We start from the raw sequence: 13,698 nt of genomic DNA, 5'->3' as shown, positions 1-13,698 counted from the left end.
TCCCTGGAAGAGATAAAAGTCTCATATGCAGCAGTAGACTATATCAACGGCTTTTAGTTGCCACCAAATACTTCTTTTGCTCTGTGTGGGGCCTTTTTCATTTACGACTATCAGTGGGACTACTTGTTAGTTCATCTGGTTTTGCTGTTAATGCAAGCAAAATACTTCTAATGCTACTTTATGTTATAGGCGTGGTCTGTAAGTCTGCCTTTCCTTTCAGAATGTACATGTACTAGAATTATTAAATTTTTAGGATACACTGAAAAGGGCCCTAATTTTAATCGACAGTGGCAATCAGAATGAATTTGTGAAAACTGAAAAACGACACTTTTTTCAGAAAAAAAGGAAACAAAATTTTCATTTTCCTATTTTTGAAGTCTTTGACATAATTTGCATCAACAAAAAATTTGTCAAATTGATGTTCTTCTTTTTTGTAATAGAAAAAATTAATATGTTACAAACAAAAGAATGATGTTAACGTATTTTAAAATAATGTATTTGCTTACTTCATGTAGGCTTTCCCCATGAAACCTATTTTGTGTTGGTGTGGTGAATCTCTTCTTTAAACCTATGCAAATCCTGTATTCCTAATAATTCCTGGCCTATGGATCAGCAGAGACTTTGATGGTACCTGTTGCTACCTATTACTATTTTTAGTGATTACTGATTGGGTAGCCGTGGACAAATTAGCTTCTCTGGGTCTCTTAAGATATGTGTTTTACCCAGAAATTCCCTCGGTTTCTATGATTCCATAAATGAATGAGTGAATTGTTAATTAATTTCACTCTAAGTTTGCCATCACAGAACATGAACATGAACTTAATGCCACAGACTCCCTTAGGTTGTTATTTTCAATCTTTATCTTTTTAAAATGTGCTGAAATTTCTGCATCTGTTCTCTATATTTCAAGTGAGATCATTTGAGTAGAAACCAGGCTGTTAGCCAGTTTACTATGACCATAGTGCCTGAGGACTCAGTGACCGCTCCCTGGGGAAGCGTGCCCTCCCTTGGCAAGGAAAAGCTGATCTTCATTTTTAAGTTGTTTTTAATTTAATATTTAATGAATCAGGAATTTATATGTTGACAGCTGAGCACAACGCATTGTATAGAAGAAATACAAGATCTAACCTCTGTCCTTGGGGAGACAAGATGCATGAGAAATCATCAAACATTTTGAAACAGTGCATAAGCTCTATTGCGTGACAAGCATTGCAAGACTTCGGAAGGGGGTCAGGTGGGTGCGGAGCAGAAACAGGGAGGGCTCTAAGGCAGGTGCTGAAGTTGGCCCGAATTTTGAAGAATGAAAAGACCTCTGATCTAATGGAGTGAGGACAGGCCAGGACAGCAGATGACAGTAGCTCTTGTGAGGAAACAGTGTACACAGCCAGTCACCTCAGTGCTCATAAGGGGTACAAGTAGGGGGCAGTGGGAAATAAACTTGGGTGGACTAGGTGTGCCAGACATGGAAAGCCTTGAAGAGCCTGACCTTAACTTTAATTCCACGATAGGATTTGTTAATTTAATGGAACATGCCTTCTTGTGCCAGTCAAGCTTTTCCTGGTTATTATAAAAACGTTGAATAAGATTATCTGAGAGAAGTGGAGATACTGTCTTTCCTAGTTTTAGGTTTGCAGTCCTTACTGCGCGAGGGGCAAGCTGTGTGAGTAGATAGATGAATGTGCGGTCTCTAACATTTGCTTTAACATTCTTTTCTTCCCTCGATAAATCTGTGTCGTTAATGACAACATGTAAGTCAACCAGAGAAGAAACAGCCGATTGGATGACGGGCTTAAGTGAATCTTGCTTTATGTCCTAATGGTCAACATATGGGCTTCTGTCAGCCTGGAGTGGCAGGAATTTCCAAAGACATAGGCCCATCCACAGAGAAAGAGCGCTCGAGAGAGCGCCCTTCCTCCAAGGTCCCAGAGGTGTGGGTCTGGGAACTATTAGCAAAAGCTCTCCATCCTCCTCTGCTGTCAGGAAGATGCATGTCGGTGGAGACAGAAATGTTTTTGCACTGGGAACCCTGACTCCATTATTAATTTCATAGCTCTAGAGAAGGGATGCTCGATTCTGTAAAGTTCCCGTGGCACTGCCCCACCAAAAGTGTGTTCAATGGTCCCAACTTATGTGACTTAGAAACACCAATTCTTCATTGTCCTTCTTCCCCATGCAAATTTGATCTCTGTGAAGGGTGAGGGCAACACTTGTGGGGAGGAGAAAGGAGGATCTGGCTGGAACTCACACCTTCCCACGGCATAGACATCACAGACTGCCTGGGTCTTCTGGACACGGAGTCTCCGCAGATAATCTCATAAGAGTGCGGTGTGACGGTGACAGAAGCAAGTTGGGTTCATGAAGCCTGAGTCTGCCGCACTCTGGGAACTGGGATCTGCACCCAGACAGGCCACACATCAGGGCACATTTCACAAAGCTAAACCTAAGGGAAGTCAGGGAAAAGAGCTTCTGACTTGCAACTTATCTTAAATAAACTGAGTAAATCAAAGTACAGTAGGAGATAACATTATAAATCACCATGAAGGATTTTTAAAATAAATAAATGTGAAGCATCTAAATATGTGTTTATCCTCTTACCATACTGCTTTGGGAAAAGAGTGATAGGGCCATTACTCTAAATATTTTTAAAATTTCCTTTGAAGTATTTGTAAAGCCAGCCTACACATGCTCTTGTAGATACTGTATGTTGCAAATACTTGACCTATAAAGATTGGGTTTTGGAAATGTCTCAGCAAATCTTAAAGTAAAGTCCAGGGTAGAATTAAGTGAGTGATCAGGCTAAGACATGCTATTTTGGGTGAGATGCAAATTGGTGCTGTTGGCTTTCCTGAACCAGAAAGTTCTGCTTAGCAAGAGTTCTTCCCAATGTTTTCAGCCATGGCCCCACCAGTGACATAAATTAAAACTGCCTTGAGGACACATAACTGTTTTGGAGGTGTGCATATTGGTATTGCAAAGAAATTAGTCTCATCCCTCAAAAAGGGGACAGGAGTTCGATGGGCGTATCAGTACAGGAACAATACAGTGTAAGCCGCTAACACCACGCTGACTAGCCTTCCTCATTCTCAGGTAACTGCAGGGTCTTCATTGTCTATGGGGCAGCACATGCTGGAGGAAAAGGTCGCTTCCAAAAAGACCACACGTCAGGACCTTTGCAAGTTCTTCATTTGATAAAATAATGACGGGAGAGAGCAGGACGGGTGCTAAGGCTCGGTTTCCTGGCACCTGGCTGGGCTGCGGGGCGGAGCTCCCTGACACGTGCCACAGTGGTCAAGAGCTTGAGCTCTGGACTCACGTAAGCCTGGCTTCAAATCCTGACCTGCCAGCTGCTAGCTGTGTGATCACAAGCAAGTTACTTACCCTCCTCCATTCCCTCAGTTCCAAACTGGGGATAATACTACCTACTTTCTAAGCTTGCAAGAATTAAATGAGATAATACAGGCAAAATGCTTCTCATGGGGCCTAGTGCATGTTGGTGCCCCATAAATATTAGCTCCAATTATGAACAAAAAGAAGAGAAAGAGGATGGCAAAGGATGCAGAGTGGAAGGAAGCAAGAAGAATCAGGGGAAGAGAGGAAAAAGGCAAGGAGGGACGGGCTTCGGGCTGACAGGTGGAGCTGACTTCATTAACCTGGTCGTTCCTGCTGTGGCCCAGGCAGGAATGAGTGACTCATTAGTTAATGAACAGGTATAGTATTTGGGGAAAAAAAAAGATCTAAAAGTGTATGTCTCAAATATTTAAACAAGCAGGAAGATCATAAAACTCAGAGGGTCCCTTTCGCAATGTGCACACACACACACACACACACACACACACACACACACACACGTTTTTAGTCTTGATTCTTATCTCTTACTTTAAGAATAATAGTGATGCCTTCTGTTTTGGAAAGGATAGTGGGAGGTCCCTAAGACAGTAGAGCCCTTCTGCTGTCATTAATAATGGGGCTTTATTATAATTCTGGTAAAGGAAAGCAATGCCAGCAAATTTTGTATAGATTTTGCACCCTTGAACTAGAAATGTTCTTTTCAGGGTTTTGAAGAAATGGGTCTATATTCTGCTGAAATAACAGCAGGTGTCAAAATTGCCCTCCTGCCCTACAGTCTGTCATTAAATCTAATTAGATCCAAACCCCAAGGGAAGGGCCAATTTGTAGTCCATTGTCCTGTAGCCTTGTCCTCTCCCCAGATGACAGAGCCTGCCCTGAACCTCTCAGCTGGCACATTTCTGGGAGCCTGGGGTCCTCAGAGGGGGGCCATTCCCCCTCCAAACTGTGGCCTCACCACTATTCTCACATCACTGCCTCTCAACCTTCAAAAACCCCTCTCATCTTCCTTCTTCTGGGCCCTCATTACTCCCCGTTTGGGCGGCCAGTGGAGAGTGGTATGTTCAGAAGAGTGGTGTTCTCCGGCATTCTGTAACACAACGCTGAGCCACTGAGATCTCAAAGCCAGAGGCTTTGTTTCCTTGACTGAAACCACTTCTGAGTTAAGCTCTTGTCAATGGCCACACTTTGCCCACTTCTCTCAGAGTTTTGATGGTGCTGAGGTCACTTCACTGAGCCCTCCTGCTGTTCAGACAGAGTCCGATTCAATTTTTTGCATTTGACGAAAAAAAACACCCCAACCATCGCTGTGGCTGAGTCAGACCACCAGCTCGGGACCTCCTTAGGCTTCAGGCCACTGGGGAAGGGTCACCAAGTTTGATGTCGGTAAAAAGTCCACAGGGTGATTCGGTAATGATAATCTTCACCTCCCTGTCCTAGCTTCGTTCCACCCCCCCCCCAACACCAAGGGGGAGAGAAAATTCCAATTGCATGTATTCATATTTTAATGGATGCATATTGGTGGAAGTGAAGAATGCTTATGGGTGTGCAGGGTTTATGGAAAAACCCCAAAAAGGTGAAAATTCAGGGCGGCCTCTGGGGTGGCAGGTGACAGTGCTTTTCACACCCGCTGGGGGTTGAATTTGCACCTTGGCTTCAGTGGCCACCTGTGAGGTAAAGATTTCCCACTCTGCACCTCCATGCTGACCTCTCTCCTGAGTCCCAAAGAGTATTTTCAGTGAAGGTTTCTACCTGGAGGACCCACTGTCAACAACAAAGCCAATGTGCTGAAAACAAAACTCAGTATCTCGGCTCAAAGCCTGCCTCTCCCCGGTGTCCCACCCCAAGGAAGGTCACCAGCATAAACCCAGTCACTCGAGCCAGAAGCCTGGGAGTGCTTCCTGACCCTCACCCTCTGGGTCCTTCCCGTCCTGCCTCCTCCACATCCCCCAAGCCCTTTAACCTCTTTTACCCTCCCCCCCACTTCCACTGTCCTTGTCCTGGTCACCCTGTGCCCTTCCCAGGGCACTTTACCACTCTCTAAGTTGGCTCCTTGCGTTTACCCTGGCCCCCTTCGATCCATCCGACCCCGGCACCCACAGTGAGTCTTCTGAATGTAAATCCACCATAGCCCCCTTTGAGTAAAAACTCTCAGTAGCACTCCGTTGTCCTGGGGTTAAAGTGTCAATGCCCTCACCTGTCCCACAAGGCCTTCCACGTCTTGGCGTCTGCCCGCCTCTCCTGCCTCACCTCTTGCCACGCTCCCCTTTGAATGCTGCCTTCCAGCCAGGTTAAACACCTTTCTGCTCCTCACATATCAGAGTTTTGCTGGTTTCCTGGTTTTGCATATGTGGACTCCTCTCTCTTCTTCTCGTTACTGGAACATAAAACACATACAGAAAAGTGCACACCACATGTATAGCTCAGGGAATGGTCACAAGTGAACACACCCAAATAATCTATGCCCAGACCAAGACCTGAAGAGGACTGGCATTCCAGAAGCCACCTTCATGCCCCTTTTCACTATTCCCCAAGGGAAATCACTGCTTGGACTTCTAATAGCACCGACTGGTTTTCCCCACCTTTGTACTTTATCTAATTAGAACCTGCTGAATTGTGTCAGATGTGTACTACTGCATAACAAACCACCCAGAAACTTCACGGCCTAAAATAACCTTCAAGTCCCACCTCAGTCTCAATCACTCCTTGCTGCCATGCTCTTTCATCCGCTTTTTCACCAAGCTTCTTGAAAACTGGCCACACTCCGTGTCTGCCTACCCTCGCCCTCTACCCACTCCGCGATCACTGCTGCATCGTGTGCTTCTGCTGGAGCCGCTCTCGTCGGAGGGCACCGCTTACCTCCTTCGTGTTGAGCCAAGTGAATAGTTTTCAGTCTTTTCCTACTTGACTCCCTCCCCCCATTTCAGTGAGCCCCCAAGTCCTAGTGATCCTCTCCCTTTCCCCCATCACGTATTTGTCCTATGCTCATTATCTCCTGGACGAATCCAGCTGCCTCAAGGATACCTCCCTGTCCAAGAAGGGAGGCCGTTTCAGACTTGTCATTCCGACGTGGTTTCCTCTGATTACAAATCTGGACAGGCTCGCCACTCATCATGGAATAAAACCCAAACTGTAGCAAGGCAGGAAGGCCCTAGCCTGGGACCCGGCTCCCTTTCCGGGCCCTTTGCCTGCCCTGTGCCACTGTCCACTCTGCGGGCCCAAGGACACGCCCCAGGGGGTCTGCTGGCAGCTTCCCTCCTACCTGGGATGCCCTTCACCCCCTTCTCCTCTCAGATCTACTTCTCCCTCCAGCCTACCTCTGATGCCACCTCTGTTAAACTGTGCTGTTAACAGCTCCTTTCTGATCCTGTTTGCTGCTATCAATATTAATAGCCCTCGTTATCATTATTATAATAGGTTTGGCTCACTCCCTCTAGAGCTCAAGCTCCTCAGAGCAGCATCTTTATTTTGTTCTGCTATATCCCAGGCTCCCACAACTGTGATAGCACATAGTAGGCACTCAATAAACACCAGCTAAGTGAATGGAAGGGTGACATTAATTGAGCCCTTATTTGCCAGGTGCTTTTCGTGCAGGATCTCATTCCCGCCTCACCGCAGCCCTGTGAGGAAGGAACTCCGTTTCCATCCCAGTTTTGCAAGGGAAGAAACTGACGCCTAATGACATTAAATAGCTTGCCCAAGGTCACCTAGCTGTTAGATGGCAAAAGCTAGGACTTGAACCCTGATGTGTCCAAGCTCTAAATGACCTCATCCCACGATCGTGAGCTTTGTCTGCAGTGGTGCTTTACACAAAACTCTCCTGGAGGTTACAGAATCTGGTCTTCAGCAAATGGAACGGTTATCTTGAAGTACTGGAAGTATCGCTTTACATAGTAATCTCTTCATCATAGTATGAGTTCTCAGAGACTAGGAAGTGAATTCTAATTATTTTATTTCTCCACCACCACTACCCAAAACTCTAAACAGACGGCACAGTGTCTTACAAATTTGTGTTCATTAAATGTTTGCTGAATGAAATAACAGGCCTGCTGTTAAGAGGCGGCATTTGGTGGTCAGTCCTTCTTGTCCAGTCAGTAATTTTGAGCACTGTCCTGACCATCGACCCGAGTCCAGCCCCAACTGCTGCCTCTTCTGTGTGCTTCTGCAGCACCATAGGGGCTCCTGGCCATCCCTGGCTGACCCCCCCTCCACCCTGACCCCAGCCCTTTGCCATCCTTCCTGTCATCATGAAATCCCCTGCCTGTCTTCCTGCTGTCAGGGGCCTGATCACGCAGAACGAGTTCTGCTCAGGCTTCTCCTCCTCTCGACCCCACGCCTTGCTGGAACCTGGCTGCTTCCCGGGTCATTCTTGACAGGCAGGGCAACATGACATTTATGTAGATAATTGGAACACAGTTTGGATTGTGATAAACAGAGAGTCACGAGGCAGGACAGCAGTTATGAAGGAGGAGAAATTCCTTGTTAAATGACAGAGGATCTGAAAATGAATGAAGTCACCGTCTTTTTCATCCTTACTTTTTTTTTTTTTTAATACGGAGCTTAGCTTCTCTCAGTTTGTCAATTATTTAGGATTGTTGATTGCAAGTAATAGAAACAGAAGTGGTTTAAGCTGAAAGGGGAAATTTATAGCAAGGATACAGAATCTCTAGGAACCCAAAGTTTGGAATGCAGCCAGGCCTAGGGGAGAAATGGAAGCAGCTTCAGGAAGATAGTCCAGGATCTGGGCAGCATCCTCTCTCCATGTCCTCTCTTCGCTGTCTCTGCACATCTGCCTCATTCTTCTCTCTCTGTAGACCACCCGCCCACACACCGCATGGCTGCCAGTGGCTACTCAGTGTCTATTTGGCGAGAACGCCTAGCTCCAGCAAAACCACCAATCCCCAGGGAAATCTACCTGATTGGCCAGCACGAGCCAGGGCCCCACGCCTGTCCAATCACCTGCCACCAGCAGAGCAGCTGATGTTGTTCAACATGGCTGCCAAGTGCCGGTTTCTGTGTCGGAGAAAGCAGCAGAAAGGATCCTGTGAGCTGAGCTAACGCTCCACAAAGGCCCACTACACTTTGTTCTGTTGTCTGATAATGCTCTTGTAAAAGAATTCTGGGTGCTTCCCCGGGAATAGAACATGTGAAGAGGCATCGACCTTTGACAGGCTTTTTCAGAAACAAATACATAAAAATGAATTGCCATTTAGGAAACCTCACCTTAAATAACTAAGACAATGTTCTGCTGGTAGTTCCTAGCAGATTTTTATGCCAGTTCCGTTCACTGAAGGCTTAGCATCCTGGCTTCGACCAGGAGCCTCACGCACATCCAGATGGCCCACTGGACAGCAGCGCTCGAGGTAAAGCAGCTGGTGTTGCCTCCTCCTCGGGGTCTTACACCGACAATGCCCACACCTCCCCTTCACTGCCAGAGTTCTCGCCTCCTTCTAATAAGGCAGCGTCGTCAGGTCTGCGGGGACAGAATCCCCTCCCTTTGAGGGTTCCACACCCTGATGAATTCTGAGAGCACTAAGATGGGTCACTGCTTCTTTGATGTGGTTTGAGGGCAGGTGAGAGGGAGCTAGGATAGATCCTTCTTCCGTTCTGATCTGGCCTTGCCCATTTAGTGGTCCGCCAATCCAAGGCTGGGTAGGGGTTAACTGAAACGTTTATCCAGCTCAAAACTGGGAGCACTAGAGTTAAGTTGCCCAAGGCAGGTCCAAAGTTTTGCACCTGTCTTTCCTGGACTTGGCCCTGTGGGCACGGCTACACTCGCTGCGGCTGGCGCCAGGGAACACAGACCCAGCCTGGGCCGCCGGGCGCCATCTTGGAGGAGGGATTCTCCCCCTCCTGAGGCGTATTGTATTCCGCCCACACCTTCTCAGTGACCCCTCCCCGAACTGTCTTCCAGGCTCCCCGGGGACAGCAGGCCGCGTGTGCAACCTGACTTCCCGCGGCATGGACAGCTGCGAAGTCATGTGCTGCGGGAGAGGCTACGACACCTCCCACGTCACCCGGATGACCAAGTGCGAGTGTAAGTTCCACTGGTGCTGTGCCGTGCGCTGTCAGGACTGTCTGGAGGCCCTGGACGTGCACACGTGCAAGGCCCCCAAGAGCGCTGACTGGGCTGCTCCCACATGACGCCGGCGGAAGGCCCCGCCCACCTGCCCTCCTGCAAGGACTCCGGGGGTCTGCAAGGACACTGGGCCTGGGGGTTTTCTCGGGGAGCTATTTCCTAAGGCATGTGACCTTTGTCTCAACAGAAGCCCCTTTTCCCGCCGCGGGGGCCCCAGGACGGGGGTCAAATGCCGCACATAAAGCATGCCTTATCCTCCCCGACTGCCAGCATTGTGGGGGCACATCTCTTCCTGGTCAGGATAGACAGCTCGGAGGGAAAGGGGTGTGGAGGGGGTGGGGGCTGATCCCCGTCTCCACCCACCTAGACGTTTCCTCTTTCTGGAGCACTTGGCCAGAGGGGAAAGAGTGTCCCAAAGGAGCTTTTTCTGTGTCTCACAATAAATGCTCACAGTTACCAAACTCTATACTTCTCTCTGGAGGGTAAAGAGCAGGACCAACTGCCACTGAATTAACTTTAAATCTTGAAAAGACCAAGCAAGGCTTTTGCCTGATCAAGTGATTTTCACAGCCACCCCCTCTAGGGCTGATTGGTAATTGCCTGGAGAACGATGGCTTTCAATGAACTTTTGGTTTAAAATGCATATTTTTCAAGGCATTTATTGCCATATTAAAGTTTTGGTGTGACCAGACAGGACCGGTGTCCTTCGGTACAGTTTGGAATCTTTACAATAGCAAGAGCCTCAGAAAGGACTTGCTTTGCATTACTGTCTGCTTGATATAAAGAAGCTTTAGGGAAGGAGACTTCCTTCTTAGGACCTGAAAGGAATTTAAAAGAAGATTGATGATTTGGCAGTATTCTGTATCTATTGGGGGAAGATGGAGAAAAATAACTTGTGAGTGGAATATCAGAAAACATGTCTGTACAGATAAGGAAGAAAAGGGGGAATAAAATTCCTATCTGGTATGATGCATGTGACCCCTGGAATTTCGTAGTTGAAATGGCTTTGAGAAAGAAAACTTTGGGGAATGACAAGATCAGGGAACCAGCATGCTAACAGAGAGGTTTCCAGAGCTAAGTCATGCCTGGACAGCCTTCACCATGAACAGATGCCCAGAACAAGTTGGCCACATGTGCCGAGCACATCAGCTGTACCCATCACCCTTCAAGCACGTTTGAAAGAGCTGTCATATTGAATTGTGTTCATCTGAGGCTGACAAGATGACAAGACACCATAGCTTAGAGCAAACGACACATAGCCTTGTTTATAAAATTGGCAATCCTAGTATATTATATTGCAAACAAATCATCATTTGGAGATTATATTTAAGGCACCCAGCTGTAATTATGGGAACATCAACGTACAAATTATGGCTGGCTTTGTCCGTGAGCCAAAATATGACATCCAGGGAAAATAGAGAAGCTGCCGCCCCATTTTGTATATTAAACGAAAGAAAGGCGAAATATCTGAAGTTATGTCTCATCCCTTCAGTACAATTAGGTTCTGGTTCTCAATGTGGTCTCTTCACATTTACTAAGATGATATTCTATTCTATGCATCTGGTGTCCAGTGACTGATGCTCACTAACTCATTGAGAGCCTGGTCTTCAGTTTCTCCGTCCTTGCTTTGCAGCAGGACATCTAGACTGAAGCTCATGGACAATACCCTGCCGGAATACTTTGTCAGAATTAATGCTTGCCTCCTAGCCCTCATCAAAATGACAGAATTCACCTCCTTTCTTTCACTCCCAAACCCCAAAATTTTCATCTGATTTTTCCAAAGTAGCTCTTTCCTCTTTTTATCCTATGGATTCAGAAGGTGGGAAGAGTGGAGCAGGACAGTTGCTCTGAGCTCAGTGTGGGCCTTTGGGGGCGAGTGGGAAGGCTGGGCAGGTGGGCTGTCTTAGTTTCACTGCAGCTGCCTGTGAATGCCTTTCTGGGGGCGGCGGTGAGGGGACTTGCACGGTGGTCCCACAGCCATCAGCCTGCTGGATGAACTATGAAATCATAAATCCACGAGTGTATTTAGAAATGGAAAGGATCTAAGAGGACGTCTCAGCTCCCTCCGGTTTGTATCTGGGGCAGCTGAGACCAAGAGGGGTGAAAGCCTGTGTGCACTTACTGCGATTGCCCCCAATCTCCATTGCAAACAGAGGAATCGGGAAAGCCAAGCACTTTATCTAGTTTGTCTCAAAATTAACCCAAGTGGACTCTAAGTCATTTTAGCATCTAAAGGGGATGGTCATGATTTCTTTTAATTGTTGGGATGTTTTGATCTGACTTTCATTTCATGCTGAAATGCATCGTTCTTGATAAGGAGCAAGGGCACAGGGCATATCCATATAGAAACCTGAGTAACTTTTCTGATCTGTAAGGGAGACTATTGCAGCCATCGCAAGTGGCGGTGGGTGTGGTCATCATGGAGGGCGTGATAAGAGAATGAAGTATTTTTATCTGCTTTTACTTCTGAAAGAGGAAATCTCCACTCTTGGGGAAAACAAATTTAAAAAGAGCTGAAGATAAGTTCAAACTCCTTTTCTTTAGGGTTTGGTTGAGGATCAGTAGGCCGTGATTCTAGGGTATGCTGAACTCTTGATGACCTGAGGCTCTTAAGGGAATGTACGGCACCCATTACCCAAAACAAAATGGAAGAATCCCTTTAGTTCAGATCCCTTACAAATTCCCTCTCAATGAAAATCTTATGATAAAAGAAAGATTTCTAGGCCCCAGGGGTTGCCCATTAATGTTCTGCAATCGCTGAAAAAGTTCCAACACAATAGACCTTGACCAACTCAGCGGAGTTTTCTACAATAAAGATATCATCTGCACATGACTCTGACTCTTAACAAATGAGTTGTCTTCTTCAAAATAAACGTGCCTCCCTACACTGGCCTGCGGTTTGGAAGACTGGACTGGACTGATCTTTGTGCTCTGTGAGCGTGCTTGGTCAGGGTGCATCCCGGTTACACCTCGGACAGCCTCTCACACACAAGATCCCCCATAAAAGCCCCAAGTGCCATGACCACACTCAGCCGTGGCTCTTTGCCCCTCCGGGTGGGAGGCCCCGGCATAATCCGGATATTGCCAGACTGAAAGGAATATCCCTGAAGGATCTACCAAATGGCAATATATTCTGTATGGGGCCGGGTGATGGGAAGGGGAAGAGCCAGGTGGCTGTTGCCATATGACCAGCTGAGCTTGGTGACAGCGCAGAGTGGCTTTTTCAGCTCCTGTGGGTAACCTCTGCCCTGCCTTCCGCTGTTGCTTCCCTATCCCTTCCCAGCACCTACTTCCTAAAACACCAGGAGACCTAGAGGGGCAGGGCCTCAGGCCATCGCTCACGTTCTCCAAACCTGTCGTTCCTGTCATGTAGCTCTGCACGAGGCTGCCAAGGTTCATGTCAAGAGATGTTCTCGGTTGCCATAACCATATTCCGTTCCATTGGAGTTATCAAGAACCCCCCAAAATTAGGTATCACATTTCTTTTTCAAAGAAAGTAGCTTTAAAGTCAGAAAATCTAGCTTCACATTGACGTTTCTCAGCCTGATTAATCTATTAAGAGATCTTACATCAGGGGCGCCTGGGTGGCACAGCGGTTAAGCGTCTGCCTTCGGCTCAGGGCGTGATCCCGGCGTTACAGGATCAAGCCCCACATCAGGCTCCTCTGCTATGAGCCTGCTTCTTCCTCTCCCACTCCCCCTGCTTGTGTTCCCTCTCTCGCTAGCTGTCTCTATCTCTGTCAAATAAATAAATAAAATCTTTAAAAAAAAAAAAAAGAGATCTTACATCAGCTCTACAAAACCTAAAGCAGGGCTCCCTCAGAGGTACCCAACACGACCGTACATGCACTTGCCCCCGCTGGTATTTTCAGGCCAAGATATTGTTATTACTTCTCATTTATTAAAGGCTAGCCCGGGGCTGGTGTTGTCTCGCTCAGCTGAAGAACATTCATCTCCCCTCTTGCCTGCTCTCCAAATAAAGGCTCAAAGAGGTGTCCAATCGACCAGAACCATTCTTTTGTGTCTATTTACTGTACTTCAACCTGGGTTTCCTTATCTTAAGAGCAAGAAGCATACTCTAAACAAATAAACCTCGCCAGTTCCAAAGCTGGTAAATTGCTCTTGTCAGGTTTGTGCTGACCTTCTGAAAAACAATCCAACGGTATAAGCTCACAAAGGCGTGCTTATTTTGACCTTCTCCTTACCTAGGCAGAGAAAATTTTCACTCATCCATGAGAATGTTCTTTACATTTTTCAGGGGATCAGCAAGGTGAC

At 47.0% G+C, this 13,698-nt stretch overlaps 1 protein-coding gene across 1 annotated transcript in view; it reads left to right on the top strand.

Annotated features, from left to right (window-relative positions):
• Positions 1-13,031, top strand: part of WNT2 (Wnt family member 2) — a 45,258-nt gene extending 32,227 nt beyond the window's left edge. Inside the window, exon 5 of the mRNA XM_019797704.2 lies at positions 9,260-13,031. Within this exon, the coding sequence (XP_019653263.1) occupies positions 9,260-9,489 (230 nt within the window). The 3' untranslated portion in view covers positions 9,490-13,031. The remainder of the gene's footprint in view (positions 1-9,259) is intronic.
• The last annotated feature ends 667 nt before the right edge of the window (positions 13,032-13,698 follow it).

Source organism: Ailuropoda melanoleuca, chromosome 1, assembly GCF_002007445.2.
Source record: "Ailuropoda melanoleuca isolate Jingjing chromosome 1, ASM200744v2, whole genome shotgun sequence".
In the NCBI taxonomy this organism is placed as follows: Eukaryota; Metazoa; Chordata; class Mammalia; order Carnivora; family Ursidae; genus Ailuropoda; species Ailuropoda melanoleuca.
Note: the sequence above shows the minus strand (reverse complement) of the source record. Positions and strands in the feature narration are given on the sequence as shown.